This window comes from Corapipo altera, unplaced genomic scaffold (assembly GCF_003945725.1).
Source record: "Corapipo altera isolate COAL_440 unplaced genomic scaffold, ASM394572v1 71, whole genome shotgun sequence".
In the NCBI taxonomy this organism is placed as follows: Eukaryota; Metazoa; Chordata; class Aves; order Passeriformes; family Pipridae; genus Corapipo; species Corapipo altera.
Window position 1 is genome coordinate 3,963,347 of NW_020884916.1, and position 25,235 is coordinate 3,988,581.

General features: G+C 52.2%; 3 protein-coding genes across 5 annotated transcripts; 1 reads left to right on the forward strand and 2 right to left on the reverse strand.

The window, feature by feature from the left end:
* Window positions 1-1,303: 1,303 nt before the first annotated feature.
* On the reverse strand, window positions 1,304-9,107 carry ACAD8 (acyl-CoA dehydrogenase family member 8). Its single transcript, XM_027655716.1, has 11 exons — window positions 8,996-9,107; window positions 7,884-7,984; window positions 7,327-7,496; window positions 6,507-6,616; window positions 6,191-6,267; window positions 5,802-5,939; window positions 5,023-5,158; window positions 4,838-4,935; window positions 4,451-4,603; window positions 2,918-3,020; window positions 1,304-2,117 (listed from the first exon to the last, which is right to left on the reverse strand). The coding sequence occupies exons 1-11, from the start codon at window positions 9,075-9,077 to the stop codon at window positions 2,065-2,067; spliced, it is 1,221 nt and encodes a 406-aa protein (XP_027511517.1). The 5' UTR covers window positions 9,078-9,107; the 3' UTR covers window positions 1,304-2,064.
* Window positions 2,983-14,298, forward strand: THYN1 (thymocyte nuclear protein 1). Of its 3 annotated transcripts, none has more exons than XM_027655718.1 (8): window positions 2,983-3,081; window positions 9,979-10,047; window positions 11,005-11,234; window positions 11,678-11,746; window positions 12,365-12,457; window positions 13,109-13,204; window positions 13,818-13,968; window positions 14,062-14,298. In XM_027655718.1, the coding sequence occupies exons 2-8, from the start codon at window positions 10,005-10,007 to the stop codon at window positions 14,106-14,108; spliced, it is 729 nt and encodes a 242-aa protein (XP_027511519.1). In that variant the 5' UTR covers window positions 2,983-3,081; window positions 9,979-10,004; the 3' UTR covers window positions 14,109-14,298. The 3 variants fall into 3 exon arrangements, with proteins under 3 accessions (XP_027511519.1, XP_027511520.1, XP_027511518.1); XM_027655719.1 differs by lacking the exon at window positions 2,983-3,081 and adding an exon at window positions 8,355-8,444; XM_027655717.1 differs by lacking the exon at window positions 2,983-3,081 and adding an exon at window positions 9,168-9,278.
* A 748-nt stretch (window positions 14,299-15,046) lies between these two features.
* Window positions 15,047-25,229, reverse strand: VPS26B (VPS26, retromer complex component B). The gene is made up of 6 exons (XM_027655658.1): window positions 25,017-25,229; window positions 21,271-21,427; window positions 20,308-20,472; window positions 19,344-19,519; window positions 18,581-18,723; window positions 15,047-18,075 (listed from the first exon to the last, which is right to left on the reverse strand). Exons 3-6 carry the CDS (start codon window positions 20,418-20,420, stop codon window positions 17,929-17,931), a joined length of 579 nt encoding a protein of 192 aa, XP_027511459.1. The 5' UTR covers window positions 20,421-20,472; window positions 21,271-21,427; window positions 25,017-25,229; the 3' UTR covers window positions 15,047-17,928.
* Between the last annotated feature and the right edge of the window lie 6 nt (window positions 25,230-25,235).

Consider the following 25,235-nt stretch of genomic DNA (forward strand, 5'->3'; position numbering starts at 1 on the left):
GTATAGAGACCCCCAGTATAGAGAGAGCCCCGGGAGAGATCCCGGGAGAGAGAGACCCCCAATATAGAGACCCCCCGCGTAGAAAGCCCCCGGAGAGAGAGACCCCCGGTATAGAGAGACCCCCGGGAGAGACCCTGGGAGAGAGAGAGCCGCGGTATAGAGAGACCCCCGGGAGAGAGAGACCCCCCGTATAGAGAGAGCCCCGGGAGAGAGACCCCCGGGAGAGAGAGACCTCCAGTATAGAGACCCCCTGATAGAGACCTCCGGGAGAGACCCCGGGAGTGACCTTGGACAGAGACCCTCAATAGAGACCCCTGGGAGAGACCCCGGGGACAGACCTTCGATAGAGACCCCGGGGAGAGAGAGACCCCCAATAGAGAGACCCCGGGGAGAGAGAGACCCCTAAAAGAGAGATCCCTAATAGAGAGACCCCTGATAGAGACGTCGGGAGAGACTCAAAGGAGAGACCCCCAAGAGAGTCCCCGGGCAGGGACCCCGGAGAGAGACCCCCAATGGAGACCCTGAACAGGGACTTTGGGGAGAGACTCCCCGACAAACACCCCCGCGGAGACCCCCAGGAGAGACACCGGAGAGAAACTCTGGGGAGAGATCCTCGATAGAGACCCCCCCCTAGAGACCCTGCAGAGAGACCCCAGAGAAAAACCCCCAGATACAGACCCCCAGTAGAGAGAGACCCCAGAGAAAAACCCCTGGCAGAGACCCCCGATAGAGATCCCCAAGAGAGACTCCCGATAGAAACCCCAGCCTGAGACCCCCCCCAGAGACCCTGGCCAGAGCCCCCTCCTGTGCCCCAGGGCAGCTCTCCTGCCCAGGCAGGGGATCTCCCCGGGGGCAGGGGGCTGTTCCTGGCTGAGCCCCAGGTGTTCACACCCTAAACTGCCCTCTCTGCCCTGCGAGAGAAATTCCCTTTGCACAATGTGCCATAAAAGAAGGGAGGAGACACCAGGGCCTGCCAGGAACAGCCTCCTGCTGTGCAGAAACACTGACATCAAAGAACACCTTTGCCCAGACCTGCTCTAGTGGAAGGTGTCCCGAGATAGCCTTTAAGGTCCCTTCCAACCCAAACCATTCCATGATTCTGCTGCTAATGCTCTGTCATCTCCCCTCCCTGCCAGGTACTGCTGAAACCAGGAGCTGGTTGATTTGAAGATGTTAATAAAGACATTAACTAAAAAACCCTCCAGCAGAACTATTTTGCAACCCCTACTTCGAAAATTCCCTGTTAGCTCTGTTTAAACACCTGAAATACCACAGAAGAAAATCATCACAGTTGACATTCCAATAACATTTCCATCATTGCTTTATTGATTCCAAACCCGAGGGGGAAAAATAGTTTAATTTACATATATTTTTACTTCCCTTACACCACTCACAGCAATGAGGCAACAGAGTTCAGTATTTCTGTGCAGAGCCTTCGTGCTTCATTTGCACTTTTGTCCTGCAAAGGCTTCTTGGAGGTTAAGCACCAAGATGTGGTGGGAATATGGAGAACAAGCAGTGGTGGGGAGGGACATCAGGAAAGGTGTGCTGGGAAGAGAGGGAATGCTGCATCCTGTTCCTGGGATAAAAGCCACTGCACTCTGCAGGTGGTTAGAGCAGTTCCTGTGGGTCACTGTCAGCACCCAGGTTTTTAAGCACAGCAATTAACTCCCTCAAACTACAGATTTCACTGATCCCATGGGGTCAGGCTGCACCTCTGCCTGAGATGCCATTCCAGTCCTGGCATGGCAGAGGTGAGCAGCAGGTCTGGTGTTGCTCTTTCCAAAGAGGAGGGGTGGCAAACAGGCCAGGAGCAAGATTTGGAGACAGAGCCTTGTATTCACAACTGTGATTTATGTGTCCAGGCTGGTGACAGCAGCTCTGCCAGGCACAGAGTGCAGCTGTGCCATCCAGCTGTGCTCCCACTGGGACAAGGCAGGAAGACTGTTTCCACTGGGGGATCCCCCTCTCCACTCCCAGGGAGAGAGCTGGTGAGCAGGGGAGGGAAACAGGCTGAGCTGTAACAGGCAAAGGAATTTTAAGGCTGGAGAATGGCTCCTGGCTTCACCCCTGCAGCAGACTCCTGGCCACAATCATCCTCATGACCTCGTTGGTACCTGCAGCAGGAGAGGGTTGCAAAGGAAAGACAGTTAAGAGATGATCCAATATTTTACCCCCCAAAAAAGGCCAAGGGAATTCTTCCCTGATCTGCAGTTTACAGCACAGAAAAGCTCTTCCCACCAGCTGAGGTGGCATTTAGGAGGTGTTGGACCAAAATACAGCTGACAAGTGCCAGCAAATTGCTTGGGAAAGGCTTCAGATGGTGGTGCTGCCTTTTATTTGGGCATTGGGAGGGTGCAGGCACCAGGCACCGAGCAGAACTGGATTCATACCAACATCTGAGCTCTCTACTTTACCATTTACAACACACACAAAGGCTGCAAGCCCACTCAGTGTCAGAAGGAGGATGTCCCTTATCAGATATCCTGGTTGTAGGGGAAGGGATTTCAAAGGAGGAAAAACAAAATGTTGAGGAGTCCAAATTGAGAGTAGAAAAAGCCAGACACTGTTAGAGACATGGTGTCAAAGAGTGTAGGGAGACCAGAATCACAGGAAAGGAATTGTTAGGGAGAATCATCACGTGATGAGGAGTAATGGGATGGAACTGGACAGAGGCACTGCTAACATGACAACCAAATATCTTCCTCTGCTGTAAGGCTCTTAAAATAGACAGTAACTGCTCCAACACACCCAGAGCTCCCAGCCAGGGGACTCACACAGGACACCTCATGCTCAGAGCAAACCAGGACTCTGCAACCTAAGAATCCCAGAGTCATGTGGGAAGGTGGGGGCCTCCAGAGGGGGTTTTCTCTCCTGACTCCTCTGCCAGGTCGCTGGCAGTAAGAGTGTCTCTTACCTTCCAGGATCTGGTGGACTCTGATGTCTCGCACAAACTGCTGCACTGCATAATCCTTCAAGTAGCCGTAGCCCCCGTGCATCTGCAGAGCCTGGTTACAGATCTAAGAGGAGAACATCGCTGCTCAGGTGACTTCTGGAGGACACAGCAGTGGCAGAAGCCCGGTAAGACCCCAGGAACTTGGCCTCATTGGTTTTTTCCCTGGTCACCCAGTCTCATCTCCTAAACCCGTGGTGTGACAGCACAGCTCTGCTCTCTGCCCCCATCAGTGCTGCCCTCGCTGTGTCACGTTACCTAAATGCTGTTTCACATTAAGGGCGCGTTTATGCGGCCAGGATTGCACGGGAACACCCGGGGACGGGGATGGGAATACCCGGGAATGGGTATTTTTAGGGGAAAAAGGCGCTTTTTTGCTGCATTTCTGTGGTTTGCGGATGCAAACCCGAACCGCCCGATCGCCACCTGGCGACCACTCAGGGATAGGGCCTGGAGGGCGCTGGTTTCCATGGCAACGCGACTCCGTGTGTCCCATCTGTCAATTTGGAACACAAAGCACAATAATAGCAAAAACACAGAGTGCTGAGAAAGCACAGTAGCTTCGAAATTATACTGATTTAGGGAGGAGCGTCAAGGGGCAGGTTTGCTTTTCTCTCCCTTCTTGCTTTCTCTTTTCAGGGACGTTTTGATAAGGTATGGAAATAATAAGGTGTTTTTCAAGGTGATCAGGTATTTTTCAGTGGTCTAGGAAAGACCACTTGCTACCTAGGAATGATCACGGTGCAACATGGAAATTATCCTTTGAAAATAGAAATGCTCTGCTCCCTGTCCCATCTCCCTTCTCGGTCCCTTAGGAAGCAGTGGAGAAAGCACTTCAGAGAGACTGATCCTGCAGCACCCACAGGTGCAGAACTCTTGTCTTATAAAACACCCTGGTCCTGAAATCATAACATGTTTTGAGTTGGAATGTTCCTTAAAGCTCATCTCGTTCCAAACCCCTGCCATGGGCAGGGACACCTTCCACTGGGTCAGGTTGCTCCAAGCCCTGTCCAACCTGGCCTTGGACATTTCCAGGGATGGGGCAGCCACAGCTTCTCTGGGCAACCTGTGCCAGGGCCTCACCACCCTCACAGGGAAGAATGTCTTCCTAAACCCTAATCTAAACCTCCTCTTTCACTGTGAAGCCATTCCCCCTTGTCATTACCTGCTCTTGTAAATATTCCCTGTCCAGCTTTCTTGTAGGCTCCCTCAGGTCCTGGAAGGCTGCAATTAGGTTATCCTGAAGCCTTCTTTTTTCCAGGCTGAACAAACCCAATTCTTTCAGCCTTTCCTTGTGGGAGAGCTGCTCTCCATCCCTCTGATCACCTGAGTGGCCTCCTCTGGACTCGCTCCAGCGGGTCCCTGTCCTGTCTACATGAGGCTCAGTGAACACACTTGGGTCTGAGTCGCCATGGCATCAAACTTCCTCCTGCCCACCCTGGTCACCAAGGGGGGGCCTCAGAAGCTCTGACAGCAAGAGGTGTTTGAGTGACCTACCAGGAAGCACTCGTCAGTGGCGAAGAGCTTGGCCATGGAGCAGAGCACGGCCGCGTCCTCCCGCCCGTCCTGCAGGGCCCGCGCCGCGTGCCGGACCATCAGCCGCGCCGCCACCAGCCTCGTGGCCATCTCTGCCAGCCCAAACTGCAGGTACTGCCACAGGGAGCATGAGGTCAGCACCCCCAGAGGGGCCTGGACCACAGCTCCACCGCCCCCAGGCAGCGCCCAGCCCCGACACGCTTCCTTCCGCAGGGAAAGCGTGTTCCCGACTTCTCCGGGGAAAACCCTGAGAAGGGAGTGATGGCATCTCTGGCTGCCTGTTCAGCGGGGTCAGGAAGAGCACAAGGATGCAGGGCTGATGGAAAGGTTGGCTGATGGAAGGGTTACCTGATTATTTGCCAGGGGTTCCCCGAACTGTTTGCGGACAGTGAGGTGTTCCTGAGCCAGGAGGACGGAGGCATGAGCAGCTCCTAACGAACACGAGGCTGGTGGGAGAAGCCACACAGGGTGAATATGAAGCCAATTCAGATGAGCATCAAGATGATCCTGCCCTGCACCCCTGCCCTTCTCACCGATGTTTATCCTGCCTCCATTCAGCCCCTGCATGGCGATGCTGAAGCCCTGCCCCTCAGCTCCCAGACGGTTGCCAACAGGAACAGCACAGTCCTCGAAGATCACAGCCCGAGTTGGCTGGGAATTCCAGCCTACCTGGGAAAAAAACAGAGCACCTTCCAGCTGCCTGAAGAGCAGCACACCTCCAGCTCCTGCAGAGAACCACCCAGCCTGCACTCAATCCCTCGGTCTCATTGCCAAGCTGCCTCTGAGTGCTTTGTCCTCAGTGTGGAAACTGGAATGTATTTGAGAAAATGCATGGATCCAATGAACCTTCATGCTCCTGAGACTAAAATCCTTCACTTACCAAAGAGATGGGTATTTGGCAAACTTCACCAAAGCTGGACTTGGCTTGGTAAAGCCATGCCAGGCTGGGACTGCAGTCCCCTCCAAGAAGAGATCCCAAATGCTTTGCACAGACAAGCTCCTCAGGACAAGAGGACACGGCCTCAAGCTGTGCCAGTGGGGGTTCAGGCTGGACATCAGGAAGAATTTCTTCACTGAAAGGGTTGTCAGGCATCAGGCACTGGAAGGGGCTGCCCAGGGAGGTTTGGAGTCCCCATCCCTGCAGGTGTTCAAGGATTCACTGGCCGTGGCACTCAGTGCTCTGGGCTGGGGGACAAATTGGGCATCAGGCACAGTAATCTTGGAGGTCTTTTCCAACCTAAATTCTGTGATTCTGAGATCTCTGTCCTGCACTTCCCTCAAGCACTCAGGAAGGGCAAGCCAAGCCTCTTACCTTCCTCTCTTTCTTGCCAAAGCTGAGCCCTGGAGTGCCCTTCTCCACCACCAGGCAGGAGATGCCCTTGGGGCCTGGGCCTCCCGTGCGACACATGACCACATACACATCAGTGTCCCCTCCCCCGCTGATGAAGGCCTGCAGAAGGGCACAAAGAGAGAAGTGTGGCTTTCCTGTGCCAACCCTGAGCCTGCAGCAGCAGCTGGGATACAAAGGTGGAGGGGCAAAGACCCCATGGCCAGGAGGAATTTAGGGACTCCGGTGAAAGCTTTGCAGAGCACGTCCTGCCTTGGGAGAATGCACAGAGAAGAGGGGACAGCAGGGGATGGAAAGGACAGTGAGACCCAGGCCCCAGTGTGCAGGCAGCCTTAGGAGGAGCAAAGAGGTACCTTGGAGCCATTCAGGACGTAGGTGTCCCCTTTCCTCTGAGCTGAGGTCAGCAGGGAAGCTGCATCACTTCCACTCCCTGTTGGAGAGGTAAGGAAGCAGCCAGTGAAGCAGAGGGTGCAGAACCTACAAATTCTCCTCAGGAGACACCTGAGTTTGTACCATGAGCATCTCACCAATCCCCACCTGCCCCTCCCCAACCTCCCAAATGAACACGAAAAGAAACTTTTCACCTCCAGCTCCATTCAGTGTTCACGTCCAGTTAAACTGTGTCAGGAGCACGGGAAGGGAGGTGGTTTCCTGGTTGAGGATGCTCACCTGGCTCAGTCAGGCAGTAAGAGGCAAATTTTTCCATGCTACAGAGGGATGGGCAGAACCTGCGGCGCTGCTCCTCGCTGCCAAAGGTGTCGATCATCCAAACACACATGCTGGAGTGGGAGGGAAGGGGCAGCTTTACAGGGTGTGAGCACAGCCATGGGAGGAAGGCAGGTCACACAAGAACATCCCTGGCTGAACAGAGCAAAGCTCCACAGGGCTCAGCCATAAGCCCTGAGGCCTGAAAGTGTATTGTTCCACCTCAAAACGGCAAAATGAGGTGTCCTGGAAGCCAGGAGATCACCTGCCATTCAGCACAGACCCACTGCCCTGTGGGACAGCAGAAACAGCCTCTGTGCTCCCTCAGTGCTCAGCCCTACTCTGTCTTAGAAAACTGCACCTGGAAGGAGGAGGCATCACCATTCCAGCTTCCAGTGCCAAGTGAGCCTGTCCCTGGACATGTCTGTACAAGCAGGACAGGGCCCTGGTATCAGGTGGTGCCTCTGGGCTCTGTCACAGTATGGCCAATGCACAAAGGCTTTTTCCAAACAAGTTACTATCTATAGACAGCTTAAATGGGAGACCAGGGAACAAAATCCAGAACTTAATCCCATCTTGCATGCCACAAAGCTAAAATTACTTCTTGGTGGCATCCCTCGTAGCCTATTTGTTTACTGCCATCCAGGGATCCTCACAGGGACGTGCCTACTCGAGGTCACAATTTCAATATTTAAATGAGCAGCACCCAGGAAGCTGTTCCAGCTGGATTTGGAGCCCACAGAGCAGCTGTGTTTTCCACCCACCCCTCTGCAGACACACTCACTTGTGGATGCTCATGTAAGCAGTGGTGCTGGTGCATCCTGTTGATAAAGCCTCAAAGATTATGGAGGTGTCGAGTCGTGACAATCCGGAGCCACCGACATCTGGTTTCACGTAGATCCCACCAAAGCCCAGCTGGGCCGCCTTCCGCATGGTTTCCACTGGGAATATTTCCTGTTGGGGCAGGCAGAGATATCCCAAGTGAATATTCATCATCAATTCAATCTTCTGGTACACCTGGGCTACCAAGTCCAGTCCCACACTTCTTGCAGAGTTTAAGTTGACCAAGTGGGTTAAAGGAGAGGTGGCTCCCTACGCAGACACATTCCATCTTCAGGAGTAAATCCGGGTTTCAGGCGATGGAATAGCCTGGTTAGGAAAGCTTTAAAGTATTTCTGATGACTTCCCACCCAAGCTGCAGCAGCAGCTTCAATGAACACCTCCACAGATGGCACAACAGCACCAAGGAGGTATTGCAGGAACCCCTTGGTGAGACCCAAGGATCACAACACGTTAAAGGAGGGAAAAGTGAGCAGTCCAAGCCCTCCAAGGCTGTCATACCTTTTCATCCCACTCAGCCATGTAAGGAGCCATCTCCTTGGCAGCAAAATCAAGGGCAACTTTTTGGAATTCCTTCTGATCCTCAGTCAGTCCAACAGATGCTGGAAAAGCAGGAAGAGATTGGAATATGTGCCAGTTATGGGAAAGCAGCAAAACCACCTCTTCTACACCTCAAACTCATACAAACAGCTCAGGGGCTGCTGCAGAGACCATTGCTCCGTTCCTCAGGAGTATCAGAGGGCTTTGGGAGGGGCTTTCTTAGGACAAAACAAACACTATCCCAGGTTGCTTCAAGCCCCGTCTGACCTGGCCTTGACCACTTCCAGGGATGGGGCAGCCACAGCTTCTCTGGGCAAGCTGTGCCAGCTGGAATTCTGCCAGAAGAATTTCTTCCTAACATCTGACCTAAATCACTCCTCTTTCAGTTTAAATCCATTCCCCCTTGTCCTATCAGTCTGCCCATGCAAAAAACCCGCTTTCCTTCTTTTTTATAATCCCCCTTTTCTGAGATATTCTTTGATTTCACTGTCAAGCCTGGAAAACCGTGACCGTCTAACAAAGGTAAGGGAGGTACAGGGAGGTGGGAGGACCTTTCCTTGTGGGTTCTGTCCCACTGCTGGGCACGGTCTAACAAAGGTAAGGGAGGTACAAAGAGAGGGAAAGACCTTTCCTTGCAGATGTGCTCTAACAAAGGTAAGGGGGGTAGAGGGATGGGCAAAGATGTTTACTTGTGGGTTCTGTCCCATTGCCGGGAACGGTCTAAAAAAGGTAAGGGAGGCACAGGGAGGGTGAAGGACCTTTCCTTGAGGGCACTGCCCCACTGCCGGCCACCCACTGCGGGGTGTCCGAGCCCGCATCGCCCTGGGCGGGTGCAGGGACACAGGCAGCAGGGACACAAGGAGAATGGACACATCCCTCCAGGCGGGCACAGTTCTTGGACCATCGATCCCTCTCCATCTTCCCCCACGCCGCCTCCCCCCGGGCCGCGGGGGGACATCCCCGGGGGGGATATCGGGGGCCGGGCAGGCGGAGCCGGGATCGGGGTATCCCCGGGATCGGGGCATCCCCGGGATCGGGGCATCCCCGGGATCGGGGCATCCCCGGATCCTTACGGTCGATGCAGGACGCGATCCCCCGCCGCCCCAGCGCCAGCCGGGCCGCCACCCGCGGGGCCGCTCGCCACGCCATGGCCATGGCCGGGGCCGTCCCCGTTCCCGGTTCCCGGCTCCCGGCGGGGCAGGCTGGGAGCTGTAGTCCTGCCCCCGGCACCGCCCGCCCGAGCGGGGAGGGAGCGAGGGGAGCCGGCCCTGCCCCGGCGTTTGCATAGCGGGCACCGCTTCCTCCCGCAGCCCGAGCATCCTCATCCCGCACCGGCACCGGGGAGCGGCGCGGCCGGTGAGCGGGAGAGAGGGGAGTGGGAGAGAGGGAGGGGGGGAGGGAGAGAGGGGAGGGGAGAAGCTTGGCATGGGAGGTGGAAAAGTTGATGCCAGGCGGCCTGGCAGGAGGAGGCCAGCGCAGAGCCGCGGAACTCCTGCTGACAGAGGGGGCAGGGGATGGGCCGCCCGGCTCGGCGCTTGGCACGGGATGGTGCGGGTCGGGAGGGACCTGTGGGGATGATCCGGTCCAGCCCCCCCTGCCACGGCGGGGTCACCTGGCGCAGGTGACGCGGAAACGCGTCCAGGTGGGGTTTGACGTCTGCAAAGGGAGACATTCCCGGAGGGACTTCAGCGAGCGATGCACGGAGAGCAACAGGCTGAGCCGGAGCCCCCGGTGCGGGGCTGGGCTCCGCAGGGAAGCGCTTCTCCCTTTTCCAGAGGCGCAGCCCCTCTGGCTCAGCCCACGCGGCTCCGGGACTGTTCTCCAGCGGCTCTGGAGCAGGAATCCAGCCCTGCTGCTGGTGTCCATCAGCCCAGGGCGCGGTCCCCTGCCCCTGCCAGCATTCGCACTGATAGAGGAAGTGGCTGAGCTCAGGGAAAGATTTATTCGCTCTCCACTCTCCCTACAGCTCTGTCTCAGCCAGCTCTACTTTTCCCAGCTTGCCTGAATACGCAGTAATTCCTCCTCCTTAATTCCTCCTCCTTCTCTCGTTCGTCAGGCGAAGATAATTCAAAGAGACCAGAGATGCCTTGGCCGAGCAGAAAGAGAGACAAAGGAGCAGTAGCAGGTCTGTGCTGACATCCTGACTGATTTAGCATCTCTCATTTGAGGTTCCAAGCTGTAGTGAAACTACAGGCAGCTGAATTAACCGTCTGCCTTTCAGAGCCACATGTTTTACAGACAGCATTTCCTGTGTAGAATGGGCTGAGCACCCAGGCGAGACTGAGACAAGTCTGCTGGCTGTGTGATAAGGACAATGATGTATATTCTGCTTAGGAATATGTAATTCATGCCCATTTATGAAGAGCTTTCAGGTCCTACACGTTAGAGATGGCCAGTCAGAGTATGTGTAGTGCCAGGAAGCTGATGGGAAAAGAAAAAAGCAAAAACCTTTCACTGGAGGCACCATTATGTGGTGTTAAAAGATGAAAAAAAATTCACAGTTGGCTCATCCATGCCACTCTAACAAATAACCACCTTCTTACCCTTTAATCACTTCTTAATAATTGGTTTTTTTTTTTTGCCTGGGTCCTGAAGAAACAAGGGATATGAATCCCTTCTGAACAGGTAGCTCAGTGGAGGCTTAAGATAAGGTTTCCAGCTACAGGAATAGAAATAGCTTACTTTTGTGCTGAATGTTCCTGTTACTCACCAGATTCACCTAAACCAACTTTGTTGCCTGCAGCTGATTTTTCAGCAATTAATTAAAAAAATTTCAGCTACACTTCATGTGGGCAACATGGTCTATCCTGTTGGTTTTTTTTTTTTAATGACTAACTGTGACTTTAAAATTCCATTTGTGCATGCTGCACACACACACACAAAAATATACTTATTTCAGATGCAAATTAGAAATACTCAGAATCACTGGTGCATAATGCTACTACCTTACCCTTAACACCTGGGGTGCACCAAACCTCTGCTGCAGTCAGGTGAAACCAGCTTAAACAACTAAAAATATTTTAGCAGAAAAATGTGAAACAAAATGTGTTTTACCTGAATGGTTTTTTTTCTTTCTTTTAAGATAAAAAAGAGCCTGATGCTAAAATTGCCAAAACCGAGGAGGAGACTTCAGATAAGGAGGAGGAAGAGAAGTCTTCAAAACCTCCAGCTGGGAGCTCCAAGTCGGGATGGAAGAACTGGAAGAAGACAAAAGAATCTGAGTCTGGTGGGGAGGAAAGCAAGATCACATATTGTCACTGGCTGCTGAAATCAGAACCAGAGAGCAGGCTGGAGAAGGGGGTGGATGTGAAAGTAAGCACTGACCCCCATCCTTACTCAGCAGGGCACAGCAGCAGTGTCACTCCTGCCCAGAGGGGCAGGACCAGACAGCTCAGATTGTTTTTTCTTCTCTAAACCCGTTTGTCCTCGTGGAAATAGAAAGATGTGACGTTGTGTTTTTCCAGGGTGACAGCCTTGGGGTTTCATACATGTAATAAAAGAGGAAATCAGGTCCTCAGGATGCTTGGCTGTTGATCACAGGGGCAGCATCTATTTCAGGCTCTGCCTTTACACCACTGCAGTGCTCCTCCTTTGCAAAGGCTTTTCTTCAGCCCCTGTGGGAAGAAAAAATTGTGTCAAGTTCATATTATAATAGAAGGAGCTACTAGCAGCAAATGTTTAGGCTCAGTGTCGACAATGACACAGTAAGGATCAGACACCTCCTGAATTAACCTGATTTTCATTCCATTTGGCAGTTCAGCGTTGATGACTTGAAAGCTCAGCCCAATCAGACAACCTGCTGGGATGGAGTGAGAAACTACCAGGTAAGAAGCACATGGGGTCACTGGAACAGCACCAGGAAAAAAGTGGCTCCCCTCACAGATAACTGGTTCCCTTTCCTGAAGCATTTCCTTTCAAGGCATGTTTATACAGGTGCATTTTGGCAGGAGTCTAAAGTCTAGACTCCTTAGTTGCCTCTAGGTCAGGGGCAGATTCAGGCTGGGGAATATTCTGTCAATATTGACACCTTTTAGCAAGTCTGTACTTGCCCAAATATGCCCTGTCAGTGTAGAGCTTTCTCTTCCAAAGGAATTCCACATGGTTCCCCCACTAGATATGATCCCTGTGCTGTATATGCTTCCCCCCATACATGATCTGCTCTGCTGCCTGTTTGCTAACAGCAAGTTAAGTCTTTGGAACAAGGGTGGCTGAGCTGTTGAATTCCCACACACTTTCTAACCAACAGGATCTTGCTCTTCAGCCTTGTTTTTCCTTATTTTAATTCCAACACAAAAACATCTCTATGACAACTGTAGGAAAATCTGAGTAGCTCTGAAGCACATCTACCTCTCTTGCTGTTAGTTCCTGTTCCTGGCTGCTTGTAATGAAGCCCTGAGAGCTTGATAGGAAGAGATGAAAAGTCTCTTGTTTACCCCTGACAGGCAAGGAATTTCCTGAGAGCCATGAAAATTGGGCAGCAGGCTTTCTTCTACCACAGTAACTGTAAAGAGCCTGGCATTGTGGCCATTGTCAAGGTGAGTGTGTCTGTGTTCTGTGTTTTGGGGGGAGTGGTAATGGATGGGTTATCCAACAGCTCCTTACCTGTGCCTCAGCACCAAAGGAGTGCAGGAGTTGTCCAGTCTGAGCAGAGAATGAGCCCTGGGCACCTCAGCTCAGCAGTCCAGGGCTGACTCAAGCATCTGTCCCCAGAGAGATGGAACCACAGTGCTGTTTTCCTGCTGACATTTCAGGGCACTCTCAGCCAAGCCAAGTGTTGCTCCACAGTCTGATTCAAATCTGACTCACTAAGTTCAGCTGAGCCCACAAGGCATTAATATAAAACCCAGGGCACAGAAAAGCTTTTTCTCTAAGAGCACAACTCACCACAAGGACTATCATCACCTACCCAGTTTTGCTCTGCTGCATGTTTTCCTGCCACATTGATCTCCAGAAGGTGATGCTTCACTGACAGCTGGAGTGTTCTGCAGTGCTTCAACCCAAGAAATGTGAAGGAAACACATCTCACCATTAGAATGGAGTCCAGGGGAAGCAAGGCTGATTTTTGCACTTGGATTATTCCTTGTGTCTAGTCACAGCTTTTTTAAAGAGCATTTCATACCCTTTGCTGACAGTTGTTTTTAACTGGTGGGAACTTGTCTCTCATTCTTCTCCCCTTTCTGCTCCAGATTGTAAAGGAGGCCTACCCTGATCACACACAGTTTGATCAGAAGGATCCCCACTATGATTCCACCAGCAGAAAGGAGAACCCCAAATGGTCCATGGTAATGTACTGCCCTAAATACAGCTGTTCCAAGCTCTGTGTGCAAACTGAGTGAAGGGAGAAGCCTTCATATTGCAAATCTTGATCTTCTGTCCTGGCCTAGCTGCCTTTTTCTCTCTCAAGAGAAAATCAATCCTATTTTCTCTGTCTTTCCGCCTATCCCCACCAGATGGCTGCCAAAATGTATCTCCCTAAATTTTCAAACCTTACGTGGGTGCAGAGCATGGCAGAACTCTGGGTTAGGAAAATGAACATCTTTAATTACCAATCTCAGTCCCCAGCAAACAAAGCTGTACTTTTGAGGCACGTTAAATTGTAGGGAAGGGACTGTTCTCAGGCTGGCTCCATCCCATATCTGACTTGTGTGTTGTCTGTGACAACATGAATGCACACTCTGTTGCACAGTGCTAATTCATGTGAGCAGATCACCTGCCGGAAGCAGCTGGAAGTTCTTTTGGCCTCGGGCAAGGAAAAAAGCTTCCAGGCTGTGATAAGGTGGTGCACATCAGTCATTTGCTTCGGTTTTAAACCTTTATCCCCTCCAAAGATGTTATGTGCCATCTGGAGGCTATACCCCTCCCCAACCCTGCTCCTTTGCTGCCCACCCTGCCCAGGTGGACGTGCAGTTTGTGCGGATGACGAAGAGGTTCATCCCCCTCTCGGAGATCAAGGCTCACCACCTGGCACACAAAGCAGATGGGGGGCCCCTGAAGGACATGATGCTCTTCACAAGACAACGTCTTTCCATCCAACCACTGACACAAGGTAAGAACCCCCTTGGACTCCTGAGGCCGTTCCCTCTGGGAGAGACGGAACCTGCAAGCTCCACTTACGGCTTTTTCTGTCTTTTTAACGCAGAGCAATTTGATTTTGTCTTGAGCCTGGAAGAGGAAAAGCCACATTAAGGAGCTGAGAGCAGCCCAGCTTCCCCCCAGCCTGCTGATGCCTCCTCCTCAACCAGCACAGTTCTCAAGTTTACCTGCTCAGCTGCAGCCCCATGAACACACCCACACACAATCCTCAGCCACACGTCCCTTACTCTGACACACTGTTATTTTTGCTTATTTTTAAATAAATAAAGCCTTTTGGAATCAACTGCAGCTTCTCAGTTTTTAATAGGGGAAAAAATCTGCTATTTATCTCTTGGAGGACCAAACAGGTACATCCTCTTTGAGGTGTTTAGTTCCAGATCTAGTGCAGTTCCATGTACCACAGAGGGACGTTTTTCTGCAGAAAGGTATCACTAAGTTCTGTCTAGAACAAGAAAATTTAGAATAATAGAATCATAGAATGGCCTGGGTTGGAAGGGACCTTAAAGATCATCTTGTTCTACCCCTGCTTCCACCCTGCTACCCCTGTCCTTGACCACTTCTAGGGATGGGGCAGCCACAGCTTCTCTGGGCAAGCTATTCCTGTCCTTCCCCATCCTCACAGGGAAGAATTTCCTCCTAAGATCTAATCTCAACCTACTCTCTCACACTTTGAAGCCATTCCCCCTTGTCCTGTCACCACATGCTCTTGAAAGGAGTCTCTCTAGAGATGTATATACAAAGCAGATCACAGTTAATTTCCTGCAGGTACAATTTTTCCCACGTTATTTTAGTTCTGACATCAGGGATATAGAGGAAAATAAAGCCACCTTGCTCATTTTTAAGCATGGGTTCTCTACCAGCACAGCTGCTAAGCAGTGACTCAAGAAAGACCAAGGATTTATAAAGGTAACAAAGGACAAGCTCCTCGAGCATGTCTGGAGAGCTGCACTAAAGAAAAATCTTTTGATACCACAGAAAAAATCCCAACCCAACCCAGCCCCAATATAAAACATACCAGACAAACTCGTGCACAGCATTTGACAGCCAGGGCTGGCTCTTTTTAATTGGAGAGACAAAAAACCCAAGTTTTTAAAATACAGCCATTGAAAAGACAACGAATTAAGAAACATGTAAACACAGCAGAGGCTTAATTACAGGTTGCACTGCTTGGTTCAGTACTTGCCCACTCCCCTCTGCCTGGGAGAGAGGGAATGACCCAAGTACAGCACAGAACCACCAGCTCAGGGGGTGCTCGAGCAGCACCTGCCCCTTAACATGCTAATGAGACACTCCTCTATAGTACCTTGTCCTGGAGTGACCTTATGCTCCAACTTCTCTCAAAGGATGCTCAGCACATCTGCTCCACCCCAGACAAACAGAGGGCCTAGTGGGTAACAGCTTGAATGGTCCATAAGATTCAGTAAAAATGGGGATCATCTCTAAATTCTGGTTCCACAAGTAGGGATGGGGAAGGGGGGGGAGAGAGGGGCACAAAGTAGGAAAAAAAACAACAAACCATGTATAGGCTCATGCACCTTTTGCAAGGGAACCCTCCAGAAGTGATGAGCAGATGTTTAAACAGCGACCTTGTGTGACAATGGTCTCACACCCAGCACTGATGCTGTTCAGCCAGGAAACACAACACTCCTGCAGTGTGGAGATACCTTCCTCCACAGGGTTTCTCTAACACCACATGGCCTAAAACCCAGAGGGGATAAATCTAGGCAGGGTGGGAGCTGAGGGAAAGCTAGGAGGGGGGTCAGGGTGCTGCTGTGCTCAGCTCAGCCATGGAAAGATAGTCTGCTATCCCCAAAGGCTCCCAGTGGAGCGTCACTTGTCCCTAAAGGATTGTGTATTGCTGCAGCACAGGCAGGTCCCCCCAGGGAGGGAGGGAGGAGTGTCCAAAGTGACATCCAGGTTCCTTTGCCATGGGACACCTGCAGCAGGTGGCCACCCCTTGCCCTGGCACAACAAGGTAGCTGTCCAAAGGGAGCTTTTGCTCCAGCCTTGGGAAGACACGGCTCCAGCCCATGGCACAGACTCCTCGTGGAAAGAAAAGCAAGCCACAGTCTTCACTGGCACAGAGCAGAAACATGGTGTGACACAAGCATTCAGCAGAGATGAGATCATTAGTGTCCTCTACAACAGAGACTGGCCAGCTCTACTAAAAACCACAACCTGACACGTGGTGAGTAAAAGATAACTTACTTTGGCAAGCAGAAACACACATTTATCACTGAAATACAGTAGCTGTCTTATTACATAAAGAGCTCCCCTTCCCACCCTGGCCCCACTCCCTCCACCAGCACTGTTCCCCTAAACAAAGCAAAAACTTCCATTTCCCAGCTGCAAGACAACTGTTCTACATTCAGCTGTAGGACAGAGGCAGAGGAACCTGATTCCAGAGCCAAAAGGAAGCTGGACACATCCCTAGCCAGCCACAAACTCAGGGAAATCCAGACAAATCCCACTTGATAGAGCTCATATCCCAGCATTTAGTGCAGGCCTGTCTCTCCCTCTGGTGGGAGGTCTGACCACCTGCCTGCTTGAAGGGCAGCTCAGCAGCAGGGATGTCCTCCAGGTTTGGTCCATCAAGCCTACAAAGCCACCTCTGATTTTTAACGGAGGATCGACTTCCTCTGGGAATGTTCTCATGAGTCTACTTAGCTGAAGGCTAAAAGCAGCTTATTTTAGAAAAGAAAAACCCTCATTCAGGCTTCAGTTCACAACATGCCCCCAGACCTCGCTGGTGACTGCAGGAATGTGCCTCTGGAATCAGAGAGCTCTGCCATCCTTCCAGTTGCTACTTGGCTTCATCTAGCAGCACACACAGGCCGTGAGCTTCTCAAAACAACTGAATCCACCCTCTGCCCTCACTAATCCTCGTCCCAGAGGCACGAGGGAGCAAACCAGACAACACACACGTGTCCTGTACTGCTGTCTGTCCACACACAAAGCCTGCTCTGTCACAACGACAGCGTAAGCTCACTCCTAAGACAGCTCCAGTTTCTGTCTCACATTCCAAAACTCTTCTCTAGACGCCTCCAGGATGGTCTGCCCCTGCTCTGCAGCAGCAACTGGGACCTGTACGAGTGCAGCAACCAGAGCCTGGATCTCAGGGGCACTCAGGCAGCTGCCAGGACAAGACTAGGAAGGCACTGCTCTTGGCCAGGAGCCTTTTGCCCCCACTTCTTGCCCACCCAGCAGCATTGAGACCTTCACTGCTCTGCCCTCCCTGTGCCACCTCCTCCTGCACCCATGCACCTCACTCCCTCCTGCCAGCCACAGCCACAGCTCCTGGTGTGACACGGAGCAGGGACACAGCACAGCTGATGCCCGTGGAAGCCAACTACATCATCCAACTGTTTGTGGCAAAGAATCCAACGCCAGCATGAAGAGGAAGAAGGGGAGGCAGCGAGGGGATAACACCACACAATTCCAAGCAGGCCACACCACAGCCTCCGAGTCCCTCCTCTCACATCAAGCTAATCACCGTGTCATTCTCCCCTCGTGAAGATTTCAGAAAGGCAAGAAGAATATCCATCCCACACGACCCCAAAGCAACCTCCACACCGCTGGGAAGAAGCGGCGGATTTGGCCTTCACTTGCTCTCTCCTTCCCCACTGCCACAAGGAAAGAGGAGACCAGGCAATAGGGGCAAAGAGGAGATCAGGCAGCTCCGCAGCCTCCAGACACTCAAAGCAGCCAATTCCAGAGGAATGTAGTTGATTGGGAAGCACTGAGGCACCACCAGCGCTCCAGCTTGCCTTGCCCTCCCGTCCCCTTCCCACCCTGCGAGTCCTCTGAAGAAAGGAATTAAGTCAAAAAACGGATATTTATTGTCATGAAGTCTCTGAAGGGTTCTCCTCCTCGGTGCTGCCGTCCCCGGGGGCTGCCCAGCACCTCCCTCTCCTCACTGCCGGCCGTTGTTCTCCGAGGGCTGGCTGGGGGTCTTGGCCTCGCCGTGCGAGGACGTGCCCTCGAACCGCTGGGACGCGATGGCCGCTTGGTGGGACATGCTCTTCCGCACGATGTCTCCTTTCCTCCACAGCACCACCTCCTGCAGGGACACAGCCGAGGCCTGTCAGGGCTCGTGGCACCTTCTCCCGGCCCCACCCAGCCCCGGAGGCTGAGCTCAGCCCGTGCTGGCACGTTGCACCCACGGACGTGGACGTGAGGCCGCTTGCGGAGCCCTCACGCTGCAGCCTGCCTGAAAATTTGGGCAGAGCACCCCTCCCCGGGGTCTGAGCACACAGGGGACATCCAGGGCAGCTCTGTCCTAGTGCTGTTGGAAGGGGAAGCACAGAAGCTCCACCACAGGGCAACAGAGTGGAAAAGAAGTCTAAGGTAGGCACCTTCCACAGGTCTCCCCACCACCACACAATCTGACCTGCATGGACATCCCTTCTAGACCATCTTTGCACACTCTAATTTGTCTAGTGTTTACAGATATTCAGTCAAGAACATGACTCTCCCACCAGGGGAATCCCAAATTCCCAGTAGGTCCTCATACAGTATCCCAATCAACAGTCTACAGGTCCAAGGAGAACAGCTCTGTTTCTCACCTGCTGTTTGAAGTAGCGTCTCTCTTCCTCGTCAATCAGCACCAGATTGAGGTAATAACGCACAGAGAACTTCTTGTTGATGTCCCTCATTGTTGGAGTCAGCTCATAGCCAGCCAGGAAGAGTCTGATGGGGATGGACTCCCCTGCAAAGTGCACAGAGCCATCAGCACACACAGGATGTGGATAGAAACCAGGAGAGCACCAGCAAAACAGGAACTCACAAGGCCACAAACTTTTGTCACCGTTTCCACAAGTGGACTAACATGAGCTAGAAGACCTCAACTCCCTTCAAAACTCAGCATGCACGGTCCACAGCCAGATCCTGCCCTTGCTGACAGCTATTCCATCTCCACTTTAGCAGCACGGGAACCTGAATCACGACAGCACTGCAGGAAAACATGAGTAAGGTGATATTTTCCCTGGCAGGTGACTCTGCCGGGCAATGGATCTGGAAAACAACTGGCACACAGCAAGAACACTTTTCTGCTCCGAGGTGCTGCAATGCCAGCTGGTGGCCCACACCAACACTGAAGTTATGTTTGGTTCTGCCACTGCTTCATCGAAAGAATTGCAGCTCATTGTGCCTCAGTTCCCCCTCATCACACCAGAGAAAGAAGGGGATCATATCAACCACGTGTGTACACTGCCCTGAGCCCACCAGTGGAACAAGATGCTACAACTGAGCACACAGGAGATACTGCAAGATATTCCCACCCCAAAAGCCTTCAGAAGAGGAGTTCTGAGGGCTCACGTGCCCCCTCACCTCTCACAGGAGCCCCGTCCATGATCTCGTACTTCGCTATCGTGTCGTTCTCGTGGTACACGTTGGGCCCCGTGCCCGTCGTTTCCCTCTTGATGATGTCGATCTCCATGTGTTTGATCTTGATTCGCACCAGCAGGAAGTAGATCTTCCCCACAATCACATCTTTTAAGTGATACCTGCCACGGGAGGGAAGAAAGCATCAGGATCAAACCCTGTGCAGGGGTCCAGGGCTCGGGCTGAAGAGCAGGAACTTGCTCTTATCCACAGCCCCCCTGGACGCTGCATCAACCACTGCCACCACTTTCATCCTCTATTCCCTCAGAAATCCACAAGGACATTTAGCACCATCAGATAAATGAAAAACAGAATTTCAGGCTGAATATCTGCAAGAAACCCCTGCGACAGGCAAAGGCTCCTCACTCAAGTTTTTTAGGTCAATTAAAACTAACCCAAATCACAGAATAATTTAGGTTGGAAAAGACCTCTGAGATCATCGAGTCCAACCTTCAACCAACCACCACCTTGTCAACTAATGATACACTGCAGGGAGATTTGCCAGCATCAGCTGGGGAAGATACATTAGTTTAAAAGTGCTGCTTCCAGCAGTTTCTGTGCCTGAGTTAAGGTCCCACTTCAGCTGCATTGTCTGGCAAGGAGCAAACACACTTTGGAGACACCTGGAAGTACTGATCCGACCAAGGATACAGGGAGTGAGAAGTTAGTGCAAGAACTTCAAGCTGTGCTCCAAGCTCAGTAAGGCACAGCCATTGCTTCCCATTCCATGGTCCAGAGAGCACAGGTGTGGGGCAAGGAGAGGAACCCACGGATCTGAGCTGTCTCCCAGCCTCCCTGGAGCACATGGACACAGAACCCATCTGAGAATCACAGGCACACACGTGCCTCGGGCTCCCAAACCTGCAGCAGCTGCTTCCCCCCAGCCCCCAGCTGCTCTTGAGGCACTTACTTGGACTTGTTGTACTCGAACTCGATGTGCAGGCAATCCTCAATGCCCACCTCCATCTTGATGGAGGAGTTGAGCTCTGGGTAGGTGCTCAGGGTGTGCACCACGATGTCCATCTCCTTCACCACGTCGTTCAGCCGGCGGCTCACGGTGGCCCGGAGGAAATACCTGTGAGGACAGATCCCTCGGATCAGGGATGAGCAGGGAAGGACAAGGGGCTGAATGGGTTGCACTGGACTATCCAAGCAGCCTTACTGGTACCCTGGCTGGTGGAGCAGCCATGCTGGGAAAGACAGAAAGGAATTTTCAAAGGGAAAAGCAGACTATTCTAAGACTCCTCTCAGCTTCCATGCACTCGTGAGCCTGAGTTACCTAAGCCCCGTTTTGGGGATCTGAGTAACAGCCTGCACATGTTAGAACTGCTGCCCTTTTGCAAGAGATTAGATCACTCCAGTCTCCACAGACTCTCTGTGTGGTTCTCAGATTTTTCCAAACCCCACTTTGAAGCCAGTGACTGGATTTTAAGTCAGTTGAGTGCCTTGATGTGAAATACAGTTTGCAACACACGAACAACTTACAAGCTCAGCATCTGTTTGCATACAGAGCACAATTAAAGTTGACAAGGCTGATTACAGCAAAAACGTCCTCATCAGAGACTAAACCAAACAATTTATTTTGATTTTTTGAATTATCAAATAAATTAGCAAGTATTTGATTGATTCAGAAGGGGCTGATTTCTCTTGTCACTCAAATGAGGCAAAACAAGCTCCAGAAAGCCTGATTCATGCTTGTAAAATAAAGTCCTCAAAGGCAGCCTTTTACAACTCAGCCTCCCGAAATTCATTTGGAGTTACATTGCAGGGATGTCTGGGAAGGGATTCTGCACTCCTGCACCATCCCAGTGAACAGCAGCACTTTCACACTGCACAGAAGCAGAACTGGGGCCAGCAAGGGCAGCAGACTCACCGTAGCTTCACGTTCTGCCCCGTGTAGGACTCGTAGGGTTTCTCCACGTGTGTGAACTCGAAGTCAAATGTCTGTGATTGAGTGAATTCCCCAGGGCGGGCCAGGTCCTTCACCAGAGACACGAACTCGTGGTGGTTTCCTCGGTCATAGTAGAGTTCTGAGGAACACACAAGTCCAGGTTTAATCCCACGTGACACGGGAGCTTTCACAGCTACGAGCAACTCTCTTGTCCAGGTCACTGCTCTTTCCTCACTATTCACAGACCCTGCCAGGGGAGCCTGTGGATGCAAGGCACTGCACTTGTTCCCTGCTCCCCATCAGAGCCATGTGCAAGCCACAATTTTCCTCCCTCAAACAGGAAGGAAAAGGTCCACACAGCTCACTTACTACCATGGATCAGGAGCTGGCCTTGGGATGACATGGGGCACCTATTATCAATATTAAATATGGTCAGACTGATTGAGAAGAGGAGCTGAAGCTCAAGCAAACCCTTCCAGTAGTTTTCTACACTGTATTCCAGGCCAAAGGCATTGATACTGTGAGGAAAAACCACCACTGCTTCTCTGGAACAGCAGACAGTGACAGAGCAAAACAAAAGGACCAGGAGGCTTCCAACTGTTCCTGCTTATCCTTTTGGAACAAAGAGTTTGAGTGGTCTTGATTCGCACCAGGGAATAAACAGTGACTGCTGCTGCTGCACAACTATCAAGTGTGTGGGGAGGCAGCTGAGTCAACTGCTCCAGCAGCCCCTGGATAACACAGCAATGGCCATGTGAGCACGGGTGAGGGAAGAGCATTCACCTTTGGGAGCACTGCTCAAACCAGCTCAAGTAACCAGCATGGTCACATTGCCTCAGCTTTTCCCACAGCCTTCTTGCGTCAGCAGGAAACTACAGGTTTCCTCATTTAATGAAAGCAATCCTCCACACTTCCACCAAGTTTTCTCCCTGAAGTCAAAGCACCAAGACCTTAAAACTCTGCAATTTGCATTAACACAGCTCGGTATTACACATCACCACCAACAAAACCTGCCCTTCCCAGCCCTGAGTGTGAGCTGGTGCCTACAGGACACCCACACAGTCCTTCTGCAAGGTGAAGCCTTTCTGGTTAGATGAGGAAACAAAAACCCAAGGCATCAGACAATCATATACACACAAGTTCAGTGTCAGCACTAAACTGTGCAGAGGAGGCTGCTCAGAGGTATTTGGTGGTGTTCAGGAACTGTGGCTCTTCCCTCCTTGAGATGCACAATGAGATTTCAGCATTTAAGTGATGTCTGTTCCTTACAGCCCTTTGCTCACCTTATCTCTCTAATGGAAATCTTGGCACTGTGAGTCCCCTCGCTTACGCACAACAGCAAATGTCATCCAGCCCTTTGGGCTGGGCAGGCAGGTGACAGAAATAACCAGCCCTCTCTGCACTGAGTACGTTGTGTCCACTGAGAGGAAAGTGCTCGCTGATGTGACAGGGAGAAGCCACGTGCCACAGAAAAAGAGGAATCAGCCTCTATCATCTTGCCACATGATGCAGAAAGCAAAAATCAAACTTGAAGCAAGGGGAAGCAAATGTCAGTGTACACTGAGCTCTCTGCTCCCACGGAAGGTCATAGTTTGGCACTCTGCAGCCATAAGCAGAGGAAGGGTGGATGTATCCCACACTTAGCCTGTCAAACAGGTATAAGCCATAATTTCAGGTTTTCAGAGCTATCACGTTTATTGAAAAAACAGACTGCCAGCATTGTGGTGGCACGTTCAGGGCACAGCAACCACAGGTGAAGCGAGATCTTAAATGGGTTCTGTGCTCACCAGTGTGCAGGACCCAGCACTCAGTGTGGCCTCTGGTACCTGAACAGCAGGTGACACATCCCTCCTTCACATCTCAGTCTCCCTACCTGTCAAATTGTCTCACCTAGACACTGACCTCATGGCAGCAAGAAGTCAGAATATAAGGCAACAGATGGAAAGCACTAAGAAGTGCCATCAGCAGCACAAACATCAGTCATTTATCAAAGTGGCCTGAGGGGCAGTAAGAGACAACTAATGTGCAGCTGCCAACACACCCTGCTTGGGCAACAACATGCATAGGTATGGCTCAAAAGTCTTCCATAACAGGGAATGAGAAGCAGGTGAGGCAGCAGAGAGGAGACAGTGCAGCAGGAACGAAGTTTGTGCTTAGTTTCCACTGGCAAACATATCAAATAGGAGATCATAACCTGGGTCCTCAGGAGCAGCCTCACCTACACTCCATCATTTGCAGGTTCTCTGTCCTCCTCTTTCTTTCCAAAAAGCAGAGCCAGGCACAAGCAAAGCCAGCAAAACTCTCAAACAGCAGTACTGGGGTTGGGTGGGAAACCTCCAGCTCACGTTCCTGCACCACACAATTTGCAATGCAAAGGCTGCAGGCCCACGGCTCTCGTGCAGTGATTTTGGGGGCTAAAGACAAGCACAGAGAGCCACAGACGTGAGGCCTCACAAGCAGTCACATCACCAGGAACATCCTGAACTTATTTTGGCTTGTGGGACTCTCAGGCATGTCCATGAAAACACGGACAGCTCCGCTCGGATCGAAGAGTGGGCGTGGCAGCTGCCTCTCCTCCACAAAAGCAGGAAATATTCAACCTAAATTGGTTCCACGCACAGATAACCACGAGTTTTGAACAACTTGAAGTCACCCAACTAACCATGCAGGGTTAACGCTGCGAGTTAAAGGTGGAATCAGCCAAGCTGAGCCTGCAGGCCTCAGGGATGGGGATCTACCCCAGGGAAAAGGTGGTGTGAGGTCAGGGCTGGGAAAGTGATGTTGGTGATTTAGGACACGCGGAAAAACCCACCCGTCACTGCCTTTGGCAGAGCCACTGCATCCCTGACAGAGTCAGCAGGCACATGAGAGATGCAGGCAGACAGCTGAGAGCAGTAAGCACAGCTGGCCTGGGCAGGAGGTCCAGGCTCAGACCTGCAGCTGCAGGACAGAACCGAATTTCACCCATTTCAGAGCCGAAATGGGTGACCGAGCAGAAGCGAGAAATTAGGACAAGGGAACAATGACCTGGAAAAGGACTGGAATGCCCTTCCTTCTGCCGGGGCTCGAGCCTGGAGAACAGGCCGGGCTGCCCAGCTCGGAGGATGGAATAATGTCAGGCAGCCGTGGGAATGCTGTGTGTAGCTGAGCATCTCCTGGGAGCGAGAGTAACCTACTTGGCACCAGCAAGGATCCTGGTACCGTGGGGCACAGTGATGCTCCCTGGATCCTTGGGACCAGCAAGGATGCTGGTACCGTGGGTTGCTGTGATGCTCCCCAGACCCTTGGCACCGGCAAGGATCCCTTAACCCTTGGCACCAGGGGGATCCCGGTACCATGGGGTGCAGTGATGCTCCCTGGATCTATGGCACCAGGGGGATCCCAGATCATGGAGTGCAGTGATGCTCCCCAGACTCCTGGGACCAATGACACTCCCCAAACCCTTGGCACCAGTGAGATCCCAGCGCCACGGGGTGCAGTGATGTTCCCTAGACCTTTAGCACCAGCAAGTACTGTGGTACCGTGGGGTGCAGCGATGCTCCCCAGACCCCTGGCACCAGCGAGGATCCCCGAACCCTTGGCACCGGGGGGATCCCGGTACTGCGGGGTGCAGTGATGCCCCCCTTGGTACCAGCAAAGATCCCGGTACCGTGGGACACTGCGATGCTCCCCGGACCCACGAGGGGCACCAGGAAGGCACAGCCGGGCCCGCAGGCCGCCCCACTCACCGATCTGCCCGATGAACTCCACCTTGATGCCCTGATGCTCCAGCCGCTTGTTGGGGTTCTTGAGGGTGAGCACCACCCGCCCGGACACGGTCTCCCCGTCGTAGAAGAGGAAGTATTTCTCCTTCTTCCCTTCCTCCGTCTTGTGCTCCACCCGCCGCCGGCTCTCGGCGTCGCTCAGCACCAGCTCCAGCTCCGCGCTCTGCCCGAACCCGAAGAAGC

Excerpts from the sequence above, each read along its gene's own strand:
- ACAD8 (XM_027655716.1), bottom strand. The coding sequence starts at position 9,077 with ATGGCCATGGCGTGGCGAGCGGCCCCGCGGGTGGCGGCCCGGCTGGCG. Across the intron at positions 4,604-4,837 it reads AACCCCTGGCAAATAATCAG|TACCTGCAGTTTGGGCTGGC; the intron begins GTAACCCTTCCA and ends TCCCTGTGGCAG. Across the intron at positions 2,118-2,917 it reads AGTCCACCAGATCCTGGAAG|GTACCAACGAGGTCATGAGG; the intron begins GTAAGAGACACT and ends CTCCTGCTGCAG.
- THYN1 (XM_027655718.1), top strand. The coding sequence starts at position 10,005 with ATGCCTTGGCCGAGCAGAAAGAGAGACAAAGGAGCAGTAGCAG. Across the intron at positions 10,048-11,004 it reads AGACAAAGGAGCAGTAGCAG|ATAAAAAAGAGCCTGATGCT; the intron begins GTCTGTGCTGAC and ends CTTTCTTTTAAG. Across the intron at positions 13,205-13,817 it reads AGAACCCCAAATGGTCCATG|GTGGACGTGCAGTTTGTGCG; the intron begins GTAATGTACTGC and ends CACCCTGCCCAG.
- VPS26B (XM_027655658.1), bottom strand. The coding sequence starts at position 20,420 with ATGGACATCGTGGTGCACACCCTGAGCACCTACCCAGAGCTCAACTCC. Across the intron at positions 19,520-20,307 it reads TTCGAGTACAACAAGTCCAA|GTATCACTTAAAAGATGTGA; the intron begins GTAAGTGCCTCA and ends CTCCCGTGGCAG. Across the intron at positions 18,724-19,343 it reads GGACGGGGCTCCTGTGAGAG|GGGAGTCCATCCCCATCAGA; the intron begins GTGAGGGGGCAC and ends TGCACTTTGCAG.